Here is a 22,341-nt window from a genome sequence, read left to right as displayed (position 1 = left end):
GGGGGAGATGAACCATGAGAGACTATGGACTCTGAGAAACAAACTGAGGGTTTTAGAGGGGAAGGGGGGTGGGGGATGGGTTAGCCTTGTGATGGGTATTAAGGAGGGCACGTTCTGCATGGAGCACTGGGTGCTATACACAAAGAATGAATCATGGAACACTACATCAAGAACTAATGATGTAATGTATGGTGACTAACATAAAAAGAGAGTGCCTTTAGAATATCAAACAAATGTATAATAAACTTGGCCATAAATTGGATGAATAATCTTACAGTTTATATAAAACCAGATCACATTACAGGCTGAGAGAAATACTAATCATAGGCTTCCTAAAATCTGTTTCTAGACAAGTCTTCAGGAGAAATTTTTCTTTTTGTTCTCATAAGGGGTTTCTGAATACTGCAGAAATAAACCTTTTTTCCTTGAGACTCCTTGCTCAAAGAGGACTCCAACCTTTAAAAGAAACCAGATAACTCAGACACATAATGAAAGCTCTTGCAATCCTATTCCTACTCTTGACTCAAGTCAATGTTTTGAGTAAAAGGTATGCTAGGAATTTCTCTTCACCTGAAATATTTTAGATATTTTGTTACTATAAAATCTGTAGGGAAGCATAAAAGAAATATTAAGAATTTTGCACCTGGGGCACCTGCGTGGTGCAGTTGGTTAAGCGTCGGACTCTTGATTTCAGCTCAGGTTATGATTTCAGGGTCATGAGATCAAGCCCCCGTGCTCAGCACAGAGTCTGCTTGAGATTCTCTCTCCCTCTCCCTCCTGCTCATGCTCTCTCTCAAATAAATAAATAAATCTTAAAAAAAAAAAAGGGGAATTTTGCACTTAATATAAATTTCCATTTCTGAGGACTTTTGAGATGAAAGAAACCTAGAAGACTTTTGTCTGTCACTTCCATTTTGAAGCTGTAATTGTCCTAGTGGAATAATGAACGTTTCTACTGATAGTTATTCATATATGAGGACACACAAAATGGAAGCTATCCTGGTCACAAATGTAAACCCAAGTCAGCAAGCACTTACAGAAAACACCTGTTAAGGAAACCTAACATACACCAATCACAATCTGCAACTCTGCTTTAACTAGCTCACCTTACCCTAAGAAACAGGACCCACTAGCCTTACAAGGAAATCTTCAAGCTCCTAGCCAGTAAGGCCATTTCCATATTGCTGCTTCTAATGTTCTCTAAAACTCACTCTTGCCCGAAATCCCTCAGCAAGAGTGCTCTCCTGATCTATGGATTGTTTTCCCTTGAATAAAGGCATCAAATTTGTTACTAAATTGTTTTAGCTGTCATTTGACACTATCAAATAGTTGATCATTTATATTAAAAAAAAAAGCAGTTTGTAATAGGAATATTTAAGACCAGATCAATTAACCAACGTAATCGCAGAGATTAAGAAAAGGCAAAAGATACTAAAAGCTTAAAAAAATTTAAGCTTTAAATTAATTGCACTAAACACACCTTATCTGGTGTCATCAGCACAGTTGACTCAGTTTTTATTCCAGACTGGTGAATATTCACAAACATTCCTGAATCTAACAGTCCTGCTGACCTGTAACAAACAAGTATAAATTTTAGCCTTAGTTTCACTGGGAACAAAAACAAATGACCCACTCTACTTAATTTATGTTTTGCTTGTTTTTACTATACCTTGCCGTTTCACTATCTGTTACAAAAGTTGGGGTTGCAGCTAATGGACTTCGAAGGTCTTTTCGGATGTAGATTTTTTCTGTTGAAGCGGCACAGTTGGAAGATTTTTCTCGTGATACTTCAACAGGTTTTCTTTCACACTGAACAGCTACAAAAATGCATTAAACTATTACATCACAGTGAGGAATTTATAGGCAATTATAAATGTAACCATTCGGTCAGCAATGCTCATTGCTCATGGGAGACAGTTACCATAAGTGAACTCTAAAGGTAATCCTTAATCTTTAGAAATTATTTCCAACTTCAATGAAGTTGCTTCAGAATAGTAATTTGCATCTCTTGCTCTCTTTTCTCTCCCTGACCCAGCTGTGGTAGAAATGTAGAGAAATTCTTATTTTTTAAAATCTCACTGTCAAGAAGGAAAAGATACTGTCAAGAAGGAAAAACTGAAAATAGGAGTCTCTTACCTATCTGTGTGAGAGTTGAAAAAAATAATATTTGATCAATTGAAAACAATACTAATAGAGAGCCACAAAAAGTTAAATCTTTTTTTAGTTAAGGGCAAGATTTTTGAGAAGTAATTCAACTGTTTAATTTTCATTTATAAAATATAGGTAGTATATTTCACTTATAGGAATTTTATTTCATGACACTTAGGAGATAGTATGGTTTAGTTGTTAAATGTACATTTTCTGAGGGAAAAAAAACCTGCCAAGATTCAGATCCAAGTTCTGCCACTTATTAGTTATGTGACCTTGGGCAAGTTTCTAAAACTGTTTACTCAAATGTAAAATGGGTACGAGTAGTACCTAGTGCGTGGTGTTTTACTATAGAAATAAATAATTCATATGCTATACACAGAGTTAGGTATGGTGAGAGCTCAATCAATATTAGCTACCCTACTTATCACCTTAGTAGTTTAATCGGAAACTAAACCAGCATCTAATTAGTTGTGCTTTTTTTAAAAAACCATGTTCAAACATACATACATGCATAGCATATAGGCATTCGATGAGTATCTTGTTGAATAAAAAATACATGCATATGTACACATTTCTAAACTGTTAATTGGAAATCTGTAAATTAAAAAGCATATATATTGACACATTGTGTTAATTTTGACATACTTTTAGAGGTTGCCTGAATTCTTAAAATTATTTTCTCCTTTAAAGCTAATACATACAGTCTTGTCTCATTCCAAACGCAATACATCTCTGTAACCTGCAGTATTGACAGCGGTTTCGATGGTGTTTATTGATAATACAGTCCTTTGATCCTCGACATGAATAAACTAAATTTTTTCGGATGCTTCTCTTAAAAAATCCTTTGCAGCCTTCACAGGTTACTGCTCCATAATGACGCCCTGGAGACAAGATGTTTAAGGAAACACAAAAGTCAAATATTTTAGAACAGAAATAGAAATAAGCCCATTTCTTCTCTTTAAGTAACAATAATATATGTGATGAAATGGAGATTTTTGAGTTTGTGACATGGAAAAATTGTTTAGGAGTTACTAAACAGAGAATGAAACAACCATATTCTTTGATAAATATATTAAATAATATGAATTTTTAATTCTGTAAAGTAAGTTTACCTATGATACAGAAAATTTCAGAAAGAGAAAAAACAAAACCACCCATAACACCATAAGTAAAAACTATTTTCACTTCTGAGATCACTTACAAATTATAATTCTCTTACATGTTATATAAGGATATTATTCTGCAAACTCTGCTCGAAAAAAAGATACATCAATTAGTATTTGAGCTATAGTATTCTCTTTTTTGCAGGGTGGGGTAGGAAAGGATAGAGGGAGGGGGAGAGAAAGAATCTTAAGCAGGCTACACGCCTTGTACAGAGCCTCCACAGGGCTTGATCTAACGACGTGAGATCATGACCTGAGCCGAAATCAAGGGTCAGACATTTAATCAACTGAGCCTCCCAGGTACCCCTGTAGTAATTTCTTCTCATTGTGGGTTCCACTTTTTAAATTTCTGGAGAAATCTGTCACACTTTGATTAACCTACCACTTCACAAGCCATTTCTTTGATACAACATCTATTAAATTGAACATACTCTGGGAAAAGCTGTAGTGGAGATTTTTGCAATAAAGCTATGGAAAAGATTAAAGATTATATATGAGTGAACATGGGTGCTTTCCTGGCATAAAATAACAATGAACATAACTAAAATGACATAACCCTGAGTACTAGTAATAGTACTTGGAGAAATGCTGCTCAGTTATGCACAGCATTAAATAAAGAGTAACCAGAGCTTTTCCATCTCAATAATTTAAGTTACTCTATATTCCTGGACTAGCAACAGGGCTCAGTAGGTAAGTTAACAACTTAATGTTACGTATCATTAAGGACCACAACTCATTTTTAAGCAATTCCTTTGACAAAACTGATTTTACTTTCAAGAAAAATTTCCACATATTCAGTTTACATTTAAAAAGCAGAACTCTTTGGGGGACCTGGGTGGCACAGTTGGTTAAGCCCCTGACTCTTGGTTTTGGCTCAGATCATAATCTCAGGGTCAGGACACTGAGCCTCGTGTGGGGCTCCATGCTCAGTGTGGAGTCCACTTGAGTTTCTCTCCTTCTCTCTCTGCTCCCCCACCCACCCCAATAAATAAATCTTTTTTTGTTTTTAAAAACTGTTTTTCACAATTCTTCAAAATATACATTTTATGTCATTGCAAGATCAAATTAAATTGCATTCAAGTAAAAAAAAATCTTTAGGTGAATAAAAAGCTTTGGGGGCAAATCAGTCAAATTTTATAGGCTTCAAATGAGAACTCTAAAAACAACATGCTCTTTTTACTTTCAGAAAAAGAAACATGGTAGTGTGGTAGTTATTTTAACAACACAACACATACAGAAGGTTATTTTTAAAATGTTACCTGATGCTTTGTCTCCACATACTACGCAAAGATCAAAAACCTTATTTGGTCCTTGGTCTGGGGAAGAATTATCTGTTAAGAGCTAAAGAAAACCCCCCAAAACAAAAAACAAAACAACAATTTGTTAATAATGCTCTTAGTTAAAATGTAAAAGAAAAGTCTTAATTATTGCTTTCTTTCTCATAAGTTATTCTGAAACTTTGAACTCTATTATGCATATATTAAACTACTGTTAATTTTCTTCATATTTAAGTAAAAATTGCAATGTTATTAGAAGCAAAGATCGGAATACCTTTCAAATTTGTTCCATAACAATCTCATTAAATACTGTTAAACACTCAAATACATGAGTATTTAATGTATCTTACCTATTAAGCACTTATTATTCGTTATTCATTCAACACATCAAATTACTGCAGCAATTATCAGCCCTATCATGACGTGTCTTTGAACAGCTCAATTTTTCCACATGGAAAAATAAGCTATAACAGCATAAAAAGATAATTTAATTTTTTAAATAGAAAAGTAGTTAAAAAATTTTTGTTATTTATAATTATGGAAATGATTGATAAACTTTTCATCGATGAGTTGTCTAAGATTTGGATCTTAGTGTAATCGTTGACAACCTGGGCTGTAGAGTCTGATAAACTGTAGCAGGTTAGTGGGACTGGGTGGAGAGGCCTTGGGCAAATTACAAACCCTCTTTATAAATTATATAAAGAGCTAATCACCAGTTATAGCCAATATAATGCTGTAAAAGAAATACCAGTTTCTTCTTTTAGGTTTATCTTCTAACCTTTTAATCATTTTTTTTCAAATCTTTTGAAACATGAACAAATTAATTCAATCCCAAAAATGTGATAGGACATTGACCATATCACCTTCCCCTGGCTTTAAAACAACCCACAAAGTAACCTCCACTTTTCTTTTTCTTCTCTTAGGGGTGTGAATGCCTTCAGGAGTAATTCTGATTTTAAAAACTTCAAACAGTCCTTAAAACAGCTGTCCCTTGCTATGTTATAATAGCACCATTTCTTCTTATATCATCATAAAAATTAGTCTTTAACAGTTTTTTAAAAAAAGTCTTCAACAGTCTTTAAAAAAAAAGAGCTGTCCTTTGAAAGCATCTATGAAAGGCATTACTCTTCCTTAACAGCACATCTATTGTGAATGGTGCTAATCTTTTATCTATTATTCCTAAGGGTAGAAGAAATACTGAGATTAAGGGACTTGCCCACATCCTTTAGGTCACTAGATCAGAAATTCAATCTTCTTGGCCCAGGGGAATTTTATCCCGTACTTATTTCTATTTCTTTGCCCTGAGAGGTGATCCATAAAGTAGGCAAAGTACCAATACTATCTTTTCTTCTTGAAACAGAAATTTTTTTAAAAAGAATAACTTTACAGTGGAGAAATCTGATACACACTACTTCAGCCAGGTGGTGAAGATCAATGTCACCAGTTATAAAACATGAAGATAGTTATCAAGTGAAGTACACTTGATATGTGATGAAAATGGCACTTAACCTCTGTGATCCTCCTCACCAAAACCAACAATCCCAGTCTAATCATTAGAAAAACAGTAGTCAAAGTCCCATAGCAGGGCCATCTACAATATACCTGACCATACACCTCAAAATCGTCAAGGTCATCAAATACAAGGAAAGTCTGAGAAACTGTCACTGCTAACAGGAATCTAAGGAGACATGATGACTAAATGTAATATGGTATCCTGAAACCAAAAAGAATATTAGGTAAAAGTCAGGGAAAGCTAAAAACATCTATGGATTTTAGTTAATATATCAAAATTAGTTCACTAATCATAATAAAGGTATCATATTAATATAAAATGTTAATAGGAGAAATTGTGTTGAGAGGTTATATGGAAACTTTGTACTAACTGCTCAATATTTCTGCGAACTATAAAACTGTTCTAAAAAATCAAATCTGTTGATAAAAAGAAATTAAGGTATTCATGATGTTACACATTTTTTAGTGACTTCTGTCTTGTTGATAAAATAACTTCTTATAAATCCCATCCACTTTTTATCTTAGCTGTTTCTAAAAATAATATAAATAATGCAATTAGAAGAGTAATAGAATCTATCAGGATATACAGGCAAAATTTTGTATTTTATGAATTAGTTTTTCAATCCTAAAAGGAACTTTCTTTGATCAGGTTTTCATCACAAAATAGAGAATTCAATTTTAAGTGGGCACTCCACCAAAAAGTCTCTGAAGGCAAACTTAAGGGTTTGTTGGATTTGTGTTCAATCACAGCAAACAGCAGTGAAAATTATCTACATAATCACAGGCATGCAGTGTGTATAAGCCTTAACTCTTCAAATAATATATAACTAGCAAAAATTAAAATGATGTGAAGTTAATCATAGACCACTGACTGACTTTCATTGTTAAAGCAGACGGTGGGGATAAAACTGTCTGCTACATCAAGGAAAACAGAAATGACAACCAAGGAGGCAAAGTGACAAAGATGCAGCCATAATACCGACTTTTTGGTTTGGCAGCTTCTTGTTGCCCAGGTAGCGTGGTCTTGGGAAGTGCTGCTACCACAGAAGAGGCTCTTAATTTGGCAGTTTCCTAACCATGCAGAAGCAGCAAGTCTCTTAGAAGCCAGTTCTGCAGCACGTCTGAGTGGTTATTCTTGGAAACCTGACCTGGAGCTCTATCTTCAGCCTTCCCAACAGTTCTGTGAGTTCTCTATACCCTTTATGAAACCCCTTCCTGGGCAAACTAGCCAGAGTGGATCTTACTATATGTAACTAAGAACTCCCCCAAAATATATGGATGTGAGGGTGCGTGAGGAAAAGTACAGTGGCAGATAGGAGAGGGCAGTCACCACAGATAATCTGCACAGCACATAATTTTATGCAACATTTTTTTTCCTATGGACCATGGAGGACGTAATGTCTTAACATGAGGACTTATACTTATGACGTGCTTTTTAATTCTTTCAAGTGTAAGATGAAAAGATACTCTAAAGTTATTTACCTGGAGATGTTGTGCAGACAGATCAGGAGTTGTAAAAAATAACTGATTAACACCTGCTGCATCTGGAGTAGTGAGGAAAACTTTCCCTGGAGTGGAATCTTGCCTGGCCAGAATGACTTTGCTTGGGGTAGAGCCATCATGATTTGTCAGAATGAACTGCTTGCCTTGTGTATTATGATCAAGTGCCGTCACGATCTGGATTTTCTGGCCAGTTTGCTGCTCGGTAACAATCTAACACAATCATGTCAAATTAGTAATCAATTCAACTTATCTTTTTTTTTTTTTCTAAGGGCACAATTTTCTCCTACCTTCAGACAAAGCTAGGAAAGCATACCATTACATATATATTCAATACAGTACACGTACATACATACATACCTTTTAAACTAGCAATTCTACTCCCACAAAATCCCATCCTATAGAAAAACAAATGTGCAAATAAAGGTACAATAGTAAAAACATTTGGACCTATTTTGATTCCTTCCTTCCCCTTCCCTCCCACCCTCCATTTAGACAAATGCTTATTGGGTACATTCCGATTGCCAAGCACTGTTTGTTCTGGGTCCTGGAATACAGCAATAAACAAAACAAAACCTTTGTTCTCATAAAGTTTCTATTTTAGTGAGGAAAGGCAGATAAAAAACAAACAAGCAAATAATATTGTCAGATGGTATCAAGTGCTACAAAGAAAAAATCAAGCAGGGCAGAGATGGTGAGAGTCACTGATGGAACAAAAGTCATGAGGAGATGACATTTTTGCACAGACCTGAGTGAAGTAGCAGACCAAAGCTTAGGACTAGCTAGAGGAGTGCATCCTTTACTTGGGACACAGGGAGAAGGCCGTGGGGCAGTGTGACACATCTGAGGCAAGAGACACTGCAAGAGAGCTATGTGAGTGAGACAGAGTGGCAGAAGGGATTATGGTAAAAGACGGGATCCGAGCGACAGCAGGAGCCACGTGGTACGGGGCTTCATAAGGACTACAAAATCTGGATTTTCTCCTGTGTGAAATGGATATCCACTGGAAGGTCACAGAGCACAGTGGCAAGATCTTTTTCAAAAAGGGTAATTCTAGATTTAGTGTGTAGATTAGCCTGTGATGTTCCAGAGAAGAATTAAGGGAGACCAGAAAGGATACTATTGCTCACGCACTGGCAATATCTGGGATTTATACATGGGCAGAGATGCTGGCAGGGTACAGGGTAGTAGCCATGCTGGAGGAAAAAATTATTGGATTTGGGATATTTTATGAAGGAAAATTTGACACGACATGCTGATGGACTAGATGTGGAATATAAGGAGAGACGAGTCAAGGATGACTACCAGATTTTGCTCTGAGCAATTGGGAGGACAGGATTGCTATCTACTGAGTTGGAGGAGCCTAGGGAAGAGCAAGTTCATTAATAAAGAGAACCAGCCCAGCACTGAGGGCTTTTGTTGTTGCTGAGCAAATATTTTACAGAGTAAATTCATTAACCCAATTTAATCCCTTGGTTCAAACTTAAAATGGCAAAGTTGGTTTGTTTCCTACTTTTTCCCTGAAATTATTTTCAAGATTCTTTTCTATGCAAAATTTACAGCAAAGTTCTAAATTACTAATCAGTTTTTGTCTAGAGTAGAACTGTACCAATTATAACTGCTGCCAATTTGAGTTTTGTTGACCATTATTGCCAGTATGTCCTATTTTTCTGGGTGTACTTTTCTGTCAATTTTATTCTATATAGGTTATTTCCACCACTATCTTCCCTAACAATTTTCAATTTTATCTCTATGATGTGAATTTGAATCGGTTTATAACAAATTTTACCATGTAAAGCTTAAGCTGTTGTAGGCTTCACTGTGGATTATTTCTATCAGTATTATTACTGTGAAGTAAACAAAATTCTAATGGCTGACAAACTTATTTCTTAGAGAAGAGCTTTAGGTGCATGCAACGTGTGGTAGTTCTTTGACAGCACATTCAAATTTCACAAGTGGTAGCTTTTTAAAGGCTAGTTGTAATGTGAAATCAGAAACTGTATCAAAATCCACTGATCTATCCTGTAATTTGAATGGATCCTTCACTTGTCAGTGATTTTGTAGTATCACACTGGCCCACTGAGTGATGTACATCTTTTATATGTTGACATGTTTCATCATACCATATCATTACATGGCAGGCAGCCCCTGGGGGAAAAAGGGCAATGAACATTTCAGTATTATTATAAAATGGTTTTGACCTTGCTGACCCTCTGTGAGGAGTCCCCAGAAGATACTCTGAAAGCCTCTGGATTATGGTACCTCTTACTAAAGAACTGGGCATCACTGTTCCAGGTCTCATCACCCCTCCACAACTCTTTGTTAGCTGGCTTTCTTCTGCACTCCCGTAACACTCTACACAGTCATCTGTTAGAGCCCTTACCACCGTATTGTGACTGTAGGATGATTTGACTATCTCCCACTAGATTTAAAGCTACCTGAAAGTTGAGAATATCTTTTGTTTCTGTACCTTCAGAACGTAGCATATCCATTTGATTTATGTTTTAAAAGATTTTATTTATTTGAGAGAGACAGAGCATGCGTGAGAGCACAAGTAGTGGAGAGGGAGAAGCAGGCTGCCCATCGAGCAGGGAGCCCAATGTGGGGCTCCATCCCAGGACTACGGGATCATGACCTGAGCCGAAGGCAGCCACCTAACCGACTGAGCCACCCGGGCGCCCCTATACATTTGATTTAAATAGGCTTGATGGATCTGCAAATGAACTGTAAATCAAACATACCTCTCCCATCTGTTGTTCAATAATTTGATGTGCAATTTCTTCTATGGTTGCCATGTTCTAATTGCCAAAATGTCCTGCCAGAATAAAAAGATGCCTTTTCACAATTATACTCATAAAACATATATACTGAATTTACAAATGAAATCACATGATAGCTAAGATTTATTTCAAAATAATCCAGTTGGGGTGGGTGGGGGAAGGATGGAATAAACAAGACTGGCCATGCACTGACAATTACTAAAAACTGATGAAGTTTATCGAGGGGTTCATGAAATTATTCTGCGTTTATATATTTTGAAAATATCTATTTACTTGACACACTCTTTTATGAATATATTGTAAAAACTGACAAAAGAATTGCATTTGTTCAGAAGGAAAGATTTCTCCAGAATTATGTGATTGTTCATTAGTGGCAGTTTCTTAAATATTAAGGTTAATTTGCATTTAAGGTAAAACTTTCTCCAAATGGCCTTGAGAGACTGAAAGATTAACGCATTGACTTTGACTTTTGCTTTTTCTATCAGACAAGAACACAAAAATTATTTGACTTTGTCACATTATATAATATCTGTCATAAATTCACTTTAGTTGTACTAAAAGCAATGCTCAATATTTAGCTTTATTCAACTATTTCTCACTAGACTGAAAAGCAGTGGCTTCATCCTCTCTGGAACCAACTGAGGAAACAGAGCTGCTCCCTGGGCCTGTGTCCTCTGGGCCTCCACCCCCATGAACTGAAGGGAAGGCAGTAAAATTTCTGAGAATTTTCTACCAGCAGAAACGTTGACAGCTTGGAATGAAGGGGACACAGATGGGATGAAATGAAGAAAAACTGTCAGACTTGTGTGATTCTTCTAGATGGGCCAGTAGAGCTATTCAGTTTCAAACATCTGTTATCCTTCAAGGAAAGGGCAGAAAGATTCAAAGATGGGTCAGAGGCCCAACTAAGCCACCCAGGTGCCCCTTTATTATTATTATTAAGATTTATTTATTTATTATTTGAGAGAGAGAGTGCCCATGTGTGGAGGGAGGGGCAGAGGGAGAGAATCTTCAAGCAGGCTCCCTGCTGAGCACTGAGCACGAAGCACCAAGCAGAGCTCGATCCCACGACCCATGAGATCATGACCTGAGCTGAAACCAGTGTCCGACACCCAACCAACTGAGCCACCCAGGCGCCCCTAATGTTTACTATTTCTATCAACATTCCATTCACGAAGCTATCTGTGTATCTCTTAAGAGAACAGCTTTTCTACAGTTCTCTTTTCTTTCTGAACCCTCACCAAAATTGCCTTTGGCATCCATATTTCTACCAACAATCTCTTCAAGGCAATCCAGGCTTTCTCTAGCATGCATCTCAAAACTCTTCCAGCCTCTACCCATTTCCCAGCTCCAAATTTTTAGGCATTTGTTACAGCAGCACCCTACTTCCCAGTACCAAAATCTATATTGGTTTGCTAGGGCTGACATAACAAAGGCTTAACAGGGCTACTTCTGGCTGGGTAGTTCACACAGCAAAAATTAATTTTCTCACAGGGGCGCCTGGTTGGCTCAGTCAGTTGAGCAACTGACTCTTGGTTTCTGCTCAGGTCATGATCTCAGGGTCATGAGATGAAACGCCATGCTCAGCTCAAGAGTCTCCTGGAGATTCTCTCCCTCTGCCCCTCCCCCCACCCCGAGCTTGTGCGAGCTCTCTAAAATAAATTTTTTAAAAATTAATTTTCTCACAATTCTGGAGGCTAGAACTCTGAGACAAGCTGTCAAATAGGGATGGTTTCTGAGACCTATCTCCTTGGCTTGTAGATGGCTGTCTTCCCTCTGTGCCTGTGTTGTAATCTCTTTTAATAGGGATAACAGTCACATTGGATTGGGGCCTACCCTAATGACCTCATTTTAACTCAGTTATCTCTTTAAAGGCCTCATGGCCAAATACAGTCACATTCTGAGGTACTGGGGGCCAGGCCTTCAATATGAATTTTGGGGGCAGCCCATAACACTTAGGCACAAATCTAACAGGAAACACGCACGATATATGTAAGGAAAGCTTTAAAATGTTACCTAGAGAGAAGAAAAACTAGCTGAAAGAACACCAAAGAAAATGATTATAGTGACTCCCTCCAGGGAGAACTGGAAGTTTTAGAACAGGGGTAGAATGCAGACTTATTTTTCACTGAATAAGTGTCTGTTTCTTTTAAATTTTACCTACAAGTATTACCATACACAAAAAAACTAATTTTAAGTAGAAAACAAAAAGCCAGTTTAAAGGAATCTTTTCCAGAAATCCTAAAATCAACACAGTGTTATCAGCACATCAGACCCAAAGAAGCTACTTCATAATGAAAACTTTGGTAGATAAACTATTGATATATGTTATTGTTAGATTACTTAAAAGTGTATGAATAGAAAGGACTGAAGTCAAATCTCAGTGCTATTATATGAGCAAACAGTTACACTAAATCAACTATCATTTTAGCCAGAGACCAAAGAGTATTAGGGTATTATGTGTGATGCACCTATGTGCATGGTATATATATATATACAAATGCATAGGTTCATGCTTAATTGTATACTTTGTCATCAGCAATGCTACAGGTAATACAAAGCTAAAGGATTTGAAAGTTAATATTCTTGGAATAGTATTCTTGAGTACTGAATTCAGGGATATTCGGATTGGATTTTTTTTGCTTCTGAAGAAAAGAGCAGGAAATGATACTGGATTCCTAACTTCTAGAGTTACAAACTCTAAGCTTAGAGAATCTGACAAAAGCTATACACCCTCTTCAGAAAAACGTACACATGCATGTATTTGGTAGATTCCATTTTGTGATCCAATACATCAATTTTCTACTTTTTTCTATTTATTTTTGGAGGGAGAGGGGCAGAGGGAGAGGTAAAGAAAATCTTAAGTAGGCTCCATGCCCAGCACAGAACCCAATGTGGAGCTTGATCTTACAACCCTGAGATTATGACCTGAGCTAAAATCAAGAGTCGAATGCTTAACTGACTGAGCCACCCAGGTGCCTCTTTCTACTTCTTTGTATATAAACTTTCCGCATTACTGCAGTAGTCTAGAGCCCTTATCTCATATTGTTTGATAGATCCATATAATCCAAACTGGTTAGCAAACCAATGCTTAGGGAAATTTTTTGAAATACTTACCTCAATGAGCATATACCTAAATTTGTATTGAGTGAAACAGAAATGAGAGGAATTTAGGGAATAGATTTGACCAGAAAGGTGGATTAAGAACAATTTTTCCCCTTTGGACCCCTCTCCAACCAAACATAGATATGTATGGTGCATACGTTGCAGTATCAAACTACTTACTTATCCTACTTGTAAAGCCTGTTATGTGTCTGTAAAGCCAGCTTATTAAGATTCGAGTCTAGAAAGGCACAGACACAATGATATAAAGTCAAATCTGTAATCTCATTTTCATTATTACTTATTCTTCTCATTAAATTATCAAGGAATACAATACATATTTACGTGTAAATAAATCCACAGAATAATTCAAATACATCATATAATCTTGTTCATTAAAAATTTTTTCCACCTTTTGCAAAAAAGAGGCAGAATATCTAAATTAATCACAAATTATGGGGTGCCTGGGTGGCTCAGTTGGTTAAGCATCAGGACTCTTGATTTTGGCTCAGGTCATGATCTCATGATTGTGAGATGGAGCCCTGTGTCGGCTCCGCACTGGGCATGGAGCCTGCTAAAGACTCCCTCTGCCTGCCCCCCTCCCTCATGTGCTCTCTCTCACTCTAAAACAATAAATAAATAAATTACAAATTGTATCCAAATGTATTAAGTTTTACTAAAATTTAGAAATTCCCAGAGGATAGGATTATTCACTCTGATAAATGAAAGTATTTGCAAGGGGGAAATGTTAAAAATGGGTAAGAATGAAGTAGGTATATGGCATAAAATTAGGCATTTATGATAATGCATTTAGTCACTTCGGTTGTGCTAAAAGCTCAACTATGGCTAGTTTAAGCAAAAAGGCAGGGGGTGGGGGAAAAAGGATACACACAGCGAGGACCCAAGGAGAGCGGACCTTGGGAAAAACTGGAGCTTGGGTTTGATGCTGTCAGGAATCTCCTTATCTCTGTCTTTTTTTTATTATCTCTATTCTATCTCTATTACTTTTATTATCTCTATTCTCACCTATGTGGCTTATTTTCTACTTTGTAGTAAAGCACCAGGAAAGGAAAAGCAGTCTTCTCTAATCACAATTTTAAAATTTGGTTAATAGATTGTGATTGGCCCAGCTTAGGTTATGTGCTTATCTCTGGAATTAATCACTGTAGGCAGGCCAGGAAAAGGGAAAGGAATGATTGGCAACTTCCACTTTTGGAAGGTCTATTTACCAAAAGATGGGAGACTAGCATAGACATGGCTATTGATACAATCATCATGAGCCAGACAACCACTTCAATTTGTTTCTACTATTGATACACAGAATTTTTCAATCAGAAGTCCACTAAACACTAAGCTGCTCAAAAAGCTTACTTCAGCATTGACTCTAATTTTCTGTTGTCAGTGGAGAAATCCCCCCCAAAAAAGAAGGGTAAAAAACCCTTACACTTATAAAATATTCTATCAAGAGTTCTCCTTTTGGCTACTTCCAGATCAAAGTCCTTCTAACTTCTTGCTCTGTGAGTTTAGTAAAAGACAAATTTAGTTTTATAGCCATATTGTTTTAAAACAACCTCCAGTTTCTAGAGCATTCACAAAATAAATTAATTTTGAATTTTTTCTGAACATAACAAAACTTTTTTGTTTTAAGATGATAAAAAGGCATAAGGAGTGAGGGCAAGGCAGCTTTTAATCCTCCATATTAAAAACTTGAGGCCTGGAGCCTTAAGGACTGGAAGCTGTTAAACTTTCTCATGAAACAAAAAGATATTAGGGGTTACCAATTACCCTGATATATTGATAAACAGAATCTTTCTGATGAGGAGAGACTACTGACATTAGAAAAGAATCAAATTAGTTTTGGGTTCCAGTCCAGATTTTATTCCCAGCTTTCAAGTTAAAAAATGAGGAAGCTCATAAAGTGGAATTCAGTAACAGGGTAAAGAGATACAGTCTTGATGCTTTCTACAGAAAATTAAATTTATGCTGAGCAAAATAAGTCAATCAGAGAAAGACAATTATCATATGATCTCACCGATACGTGGAATTTAAGAAATAAGGCAGAGGATCATAGGTGAAGAGAGGAAAAAATGAAACAAGACAAAACAAGAGAGGGAGACAAACCATAAGAGACTCAATCATAGGAAACAAACCGAGGGCTGCTGGAGGGGAGGCGCGTGGGAAGGATGGGGTGGCTGGGTGATGGGATACTGGAGAGGGTATGTGCTATGATGAGCACTATGAGTTGTGTAAGACTGATAAATTACAGACCTGTACCCCTGAAACAATTAATACATTATATGTTAATTAATTCAATCTAAATTAAAAAAATTAAATTTAAAAGATATCATTATTCTTAAAGGAATCATTCATTATTCTTAATGAAGTCAATAAAATACTTCAAAATAGGCAAATGAGCATGAAACTATTTATCTTGTATTTATATGTATATGTATACATGTACACAGCTCAAGGACAGTGCTAATGTTGTAGGCCTCTGAACAAGGCTTATTTTCTCCCACACCAAAAATACTTCCTCTGAGATTCTTTTAAGTTATAGCATACTTCTAACGACTTTATTACTGTCATTCATCAGCTTCTGCTCTAATACCATTATTCATCGAAAATTTTGACACTGAGTGTTGTCCCTTTCCTGCCACCAACATGGATGACTTCAGTGACCACTGACAATCCAAACTACCAACCAATCTAGTTCCGATATTTCTTGACTTAAAAGTCCAATAATACCCACCCAATCGCAACTATATATTGCTGCCAGATTAAATATGTATTTAATATTTCAACTCTTAATATTCTTCAAAGCCCTCCCTTCATCTATAGGACTTGAGGTGTCATTTGTTAAATCTTATATTCTAGCCATACACACTACTTGTAATTCCTTGAATTTACCATGTTTCTCATGTCTTTGCTAATGGCTTCTCTTTCTACCATGACCAAGAAATCACGAGATCAATGTTTGTTTTCTAAGACTAAATTTAACTCCCAAAATTAGGCAAAACAAGCATTCTTCACATACTGATGGAAGTCTAAATTGTTATAACCTTCTTGAAAAGTTAATTTGCCAATGTGTATCAAGAGGTTCACTGACCCAATAATTCATTCACTATTCTACTCAACAAATACTTGCTGAGTGCTTACTATAGGCCAGGCATTTTTCTAAGTGTTAGGGATACAGCAGATAGTATTAAAACAAACTTCCCCTTGTGAAGTTTCTATTTTGGTGAGGTTAAACAAACAACAAACAAATAAATACACGATACCAATAAATGGCAAAAAGTGGAATGGAGAAAAGTAGAGCAGGGACTAGTGACAAAATGCTTGGGGCAGGAAAGGAACTTTTTTTTTTTTAAATTAAGAGGTCAGAGATGGCCTTTCTGAGGTGACATCTTAGCAAAGACAAAGAACAAAGATTTGTACAAAAATTTTTTTTGCTAACATGAGGAAAATGTTTAATGACAAAGAGAAAATGCCAATGCCAAACTAAATGCAAAGATCAAGAAACAGAATGTTATTTAACTGATTTTAACTATGCAAAACACACAAGGACTAAAAATAAACATTCTCAAATGTTAAGTGACTTTTCTAGGTGAGAATTATAAGCTACTTACTTTTTTTTCTGCTTTTTGAATGGGTATCTACAGTTGTAATGATAAAGTAAGCATTCCCTCATTTTTAGCCTACTGTATCTTGTGCCCACTTATCTTCTACAGCACCCTGTCCTTTGCGTAGATGACCCATCTCTAACAGACTTCTAAGGAAAAGAACTGTAGTTTTCAACGAACCTCTAGTATTTAGCAGTGCCTAGTATTCATATCTAACTTCAGTAAGTATTTACTGGAACATATTTACCAGGCACTGTGAGACTTTGGGACTTGACAGTGAACAAGGCAGAAAAGATCTCTGCCCTACAGGGCTTATATTTTAGTGAGAAAACAGATTTTTAAAAATTACCATGTGCTAAATGCTATGAAGCACACTAGGAAGGAGTGATGAAGAGAAAAACAGAGAAACGGCGAAAGTTTACATAGGTGGTTGTGTCTTAGACCTCAAGTCAAACCCATTTTACTATTTATTAAATGACTACATGTCACTCACTGTGAGGCTGTTTCCTCACAAATGAAATGGATTCAATATAATTTATTTCAAAAGGTTGTAAAAATTCAATGTCAGTGAAAATATCTACCCCAGTGGTTAAGTTTCTTTATAGGAAAGAGCTATTTCCTGAAAGCTGAATGAACAGTGTTCAATAAATGAACAAGAGGAGCTCAGAACCACCACACTAGAGAGGTAGGCTCTGGAAAAACCTTATAGAAGAGACATCTGAGTTAGGCACTGAAGGTTAAGTATTTTCACCAGCCTGAGGAACAAAGCAAAAAGCATGAGGATGCTGTCTTTACTGCTCTAGAGCTAATTAACATACAGAAAACAAACAGTCCTGCATTTTTGGCCCTGGGTTTCTCCAATTTACCAAGATCTCATTTCTACTTATTTCCACAGAAAAGCAGAGTATGAATGGTGCTATCCTTTTTCCATTCAAAGTTTTAAGTCTGTGCATTTTGACAACAGAAACAGTTCATTTTTTCCCCACCAGCCCCTCTACCATCAACTGAATGCTGCTATTATCCAAAACAGTATTTTGCAAACTTTGTGTTGTGAGCCACTTATGGATGGGGAAATTAATTTATTAGGTCAGATTTTCTTTAAAAGGAAAATGGAAGACTGCATCAGATATAGTGAGGATAAGAATAGTCTCATTAAGACTTTATTTCAGTTTAATCTGTGAGTGTGCTGAGTCATCATGCAAAATGTATTTCCTTCGGGGGGATGCAAAGTTTGAAAATATGATATAAATATGACATAAAACAATGATCCTATTTTTTCCAGTAGAGTGGGTCAAATCTCTCTTTGAAAACTGATGGAAGGTAAGGTTTCTCTCACTAGAAAACACAAATTCACATTCACTCACACTACAAATGACAGTATATGCTGAATTTCAAGGGGTTCATAAAGCCTCTCGTAGCCTTGAAGGCCTTCTAGTTAACTCTTCAGGTAAAATTTCAGCTACTTTTGAGTTTCCGGAACATATATTTAATATATACGACTTTGTGTACATGAAAAGCCCCTATTAGGCAAGAACCATCTTTGTGTATATTGAAGTGCCAAGAAGGCAAAAACCATTAGTGTTCAGCATCCTTGACAAGCAACAGTATCTCAGGACACTTAAAGACTGAAACATCCTTATTCCCCTGCTTCAGAACCATCAATGTCTTTTTAATGGACAAAGGATAAAGTTTCGGTCCTTCTCCTATTTTTTCAGTATTTATTAAGCATCTGAAACATGCCTGCCACTGTGGACACAGAGTTTCTTTATAGTCTTACTTCCCCATCTTCCCATTTTACCTCTTATGGCTCCCTAGAGGGGCCTCTCTTTGGGTCAAACAGGGATGTTCTTTATGCCTCAATGTACCATTCTAAGCTCCTCTTCCTTCCCTTAAATTCCACCTGACCTTTAACACTCAGTTCAAGTTTTTAAAAAATCCAGTCCTTTGAGATGGGTCCGGCATTTATTGTGTATACTAAAGCAACCGACCAGAATTCACTGAGACTTTTGTTAACTTCTAGTATCATATGTAAAATTTCTGTAAAGATACATTTCCCCAGGGCTTTCATAAAAGATTTTAAGTTGCAGAGTCCAATGAATCAAAAAAAGGTAACTATATTTATACCATTATTTATGCTGTTTCTTTTGTCTTTTCTATTCCACCAAGGTCAGGAATTAAAGGCTTTGTGTGGCAGAAACACAAACAGAACATATATTAGGAATGTTTGATGCCTTTGATTTGCGTCTCCCTCAAAACTCTTCCTAAAAGACTGAAATGCCCCTACAAATAATGAAATTTGTTACATTTATATGCGATCCACCTTTTTTTTTAAATATATACAAGAACAGAAACATCCCTCTTCTAGATCTACCAACTGGACATAAAAGCAAAATTTCAAATCAATCACCGTGTACCAAGCAACCACACAACATTGTTCAAGAACGTCCAAATCGAAGGCCTTTTTACAACATCCAGAGGAACAAAAACCTGAAAGGCCTTAATTTCCAGTCTTTTTGCTTCTCCTTTCTAGTTATTTGTTTGTTTTAAACTGGCCGACCTACTTAGTGAAGGTTATGAGACACCTTGGCAACATTTGTAACTCATAAAACGATTAGGTGCAAGAGTTGCAGGCAGAGTTCCTTAACAAAAGAACTCCTGGAAGTTTAGACATGCCCAGGGCAGTGAGGACCCCGGGCCGTTCCGTTTTTCTCAAAAGATACGGGTCCAAAGGCAGCGGCTGCTCTCGCCCTATTTGTCGTGAAAGTCAAGGGCGTTGCTCCGTCCGTCCCGCGCAGGCACGAGTTTAGTAAGCGGCCTCCGGGAGGGACGGAGGCCTCGGCTCGCGGACGCTCGAGCCCACGGTGCGCCCCCGGAGCCCGGCCGCTGCGCGCGGCTCTCTGAGGCGGGGAAAACTGCGGCGGCGGCGGCAGCGGCGCCGAGACGGAAGCTTTTCCTGTAGGTGAAAGGTCAGAGGCGCCGCAGGAGGCGCCGGGGGAGAGGCTGCTGCGCGCGCCGTGCAGCTCGCGGACTTGCCTCCCGCGCCCCGGCCCCGCTCCGTGCCCCGCGCTCCGGCTACTGCCTCAGCCACTCTGGGAGCCCCGCACGTTCCGTCCCGCCACTCCGGCCACTCTGCGCGTTCCCGACCCGAGCAGCCTGCCGCTGCGCTGCCATACGGGCCGGTCGTGCCGGCCGCAGCCCGGAGGCTGTTGGGGGACCAGGGGGTGCGTCCGTTGGCAGTTGCGAGGAAGGGACACCCCGCCCTCCGCCCCAGGCACGGCCACGACTGCTTTTCTCCCTACTCGGCACTTCTTACCGGCGCTTCTCCGACGAGCTACGTCCCGCGCTGGGCGTAGACCGGACAGTCCCGCTCTGGTGGCTGCTTGGGGTTCCGGGAAGAGACAGGTTGGAGAAAAGCTCAAGGGGGTAGGGTAAAGAAAAGTGGGGGCAGGGAGCTTTCTGGGTTTGTGTATTTGGGGGGTCAGAGTTCGTGACCCCTCCCTCGGCTCTGCAGTACGTGCTCCCGTCCGCGCCTGCGCATTACTGGGGGAGAAGCGGTGAGGAGATCGTGACGTTCCCTGGGTCGGAAGAGAAAACCGAGCCTCAGAAAGGCCGGTGCCCCCTATCGGCTGGGAGGGAAACTGCCCCGCCAGAGCAGCCCCATCAAGGACTTTTCGGAAGCCGCGTGCGCTTAGCATCCCTTTTGCCAAAGGTCGTTAAAGGAAGTTTTGAGACGTTTCAGATTTCAGTAATACTAGATAACCTCATCATTTTGGGGCGGTTTGGTTTCTAACTTGTGGAAAATTGGGCTCTGTTTTAGGGTATCTCTTACCTTATAGTTTATTAGGAGTTAACAAGTCTGGGTAGATCCCAATAAAATAAAATTCCCTTAAATAAAACAAGCTAGGGCAGAATCCTCTAGTCAGGCAAAGATTTACTTATCAGCTCTTGTGGGTAAATACGTATAATGGCTAAATGGAGAAAAAGAATTATTATCACTTAGTATGTAAACTTCTGGAAGGCTGGCTTTTTTGTCCAGTGGTGTATTCCCAAGCATACGGGACAATGCCTAGTGGTCAATAAAGATTCATGAAAAGAAGAGGCATTGACAGAACATTATGACGGTGACCACCTGCGGCACAGAGGTGTGGCAGGAAGAGCTGTCCTGTGTGCAAAGCACTGTGGTTTGGACTTTTAAGAGAAGGGGTCCTTGAAATTTCTTTAGTATTGATCAGCACTAGAAAAGCAGTTCCAGATTCACGCCAGAAACCCAAGTCAGGAAAAACAAAGGTGCACTGGGAAGGAGAACATCTCCTCTGTCCTTTCCCTCTGGAACTAGGCAGCAGGACACAGAAAAATGTCATGCAACAATCCCTAGGAAGGGGAATATGCTTTATGCCTCATTCTCTGAAAACCCCTCTTTGTGGTTCGTCTTTAACTATGACTCTAGAAAAATATATGGCTTAAAGACATCATCACACCAAAAGTAGATACAGTAAATTTATTTTGTATAAATATAATACATATGGACATTATTTACAATACTAGTATTTATAAAGGATCTATATCTATATGGACAATAAGATACAAACTATTATCACTTTAAGTAAAAAGTGTTTCTAGAAATTCATGTCATTTTAAAAAAAATATAGTATTTCAAGATTGGTTCTTAACATGCTATGACCAACTCATATTAAAGAGAGTTGCCCCCTTTCATTTCCCCCCACGAAGGGAATTTGATATTGAGGCTTTTTGAAAATTTTCTACTACCTTTATCTTAAAATAAAATTAAATCCTACTAGAAATTATCTTTTTTCTTAAAAGGGAAAGTCATAGATAAGATTTTCCTTTAGAGAATATTAAATGTGGCATAGGCTCCAGAATATTTGTATATGGAATTCCGGGAAGAGACGGGGGTTGGAGAAAGCTCAAGGGGAGCTTAAAAAAAAAAAATCAGAAAGTATCCATTTGGAGTAATTTAACTCACCAAATACTGGGTGTCCATAGCATGCAAGGTACTCTGCCAGATGCTGAGGAGTCTGATTCTCAAGGATAGAATGTGATAGGCACCGAATGAAAGTGTGTTTCTAGCTAAAGGCTATGGAGACAGAGAGAAAGGAGAGACTAAATCTGAGGAATAAGGGAGGAAGGACTAGGAGCAACTATCACAGAAAGAAAAGTCTTGGGTACACAGGCAGAAATGGGTTGGGAAGAGGGTGAGAACAAAGAAGAAAGGTTG

General features: G+C 37.9%; 1 protein-coding gene across 5 annotated transcripts in view; it reads right to left on the bottom strand.

Annotated features, from left to right (window-relative positions):
- Positions 1 to 20,652, bottom strand: part of NR2C1 (nuclear receptor subfamily 2 group C member 1) — a 44,500-nt gene extending 23,848 nt beyond the window's left edge. For 2 of the 5 annotated variants that reach the window (XM_025881254.2, XM_025881256.2), the window contains exons 1-7: positions 20,419 to 20,652; positions 10,345 to 10,418; positions 7,586 to 7,816; positions 4,574 to 4,655; positions 2,853 to 3,032; positions 1,670 to 1,817; positions 1,481 to 1,571 (exon numbers count right to left, since the gene is read on the bottom strand). In XM_025881254.2, coding sequence (XP_025737039.1) covers positions 1,481 to 1,571; positions 1,670 to 1,817; positions 2,853 to 3,032; positions 4,574 to 4,655; positions 7,586 to 7,816; positions 10,345 to 10,398 — 786 coding nt within the window. In that variant the 5' untranslated portion in view covers positions 10,399 to 10,418; positions 20,419 to 20,652. Of the gene's footprint in view, positions 1 to 1,480; positions 1,572 to 1,669; positions 1,818 to 2,852; positions 3,033 to 4,573; positions 4,656 to 7,585; positions 7,817 to 10,344; positions 10,419 to 19,512; positions 19,652 to 20,418 lie in introns of those variants that run through there. The other 3 variants (XM_025881250.2, XM_025881251.2, XM_073900504.1) reach the window with 2 other exon arrangements.
- Positions 20,653 to 22,341: the final 1,689 nt, after the last annotated feature.

This window comes from Callorhinus ursinus, unplaced genomic scaffold, assembly GCF_003265705.2.
Source record: "Callorhinus ursinus isolate GAN/ISIS: 27379988/994484 unplaced genomic scaffold, GSC_fseal_2.0 scaffold14, whole genome shotgun sequence".
Taxonomy (NCBI): domain Eukaryota; kingdom Metazoa; phylum Chordata; class Mammalia; order Carnivora; family Otariidae; genus Callorhinus; species Callorhinus ursinus.
The sequence above is the reverse complement of the archived record's forward strand: the minus strand, read 5'-3'. Positions and strand labels throughout refer to the sequence as shown.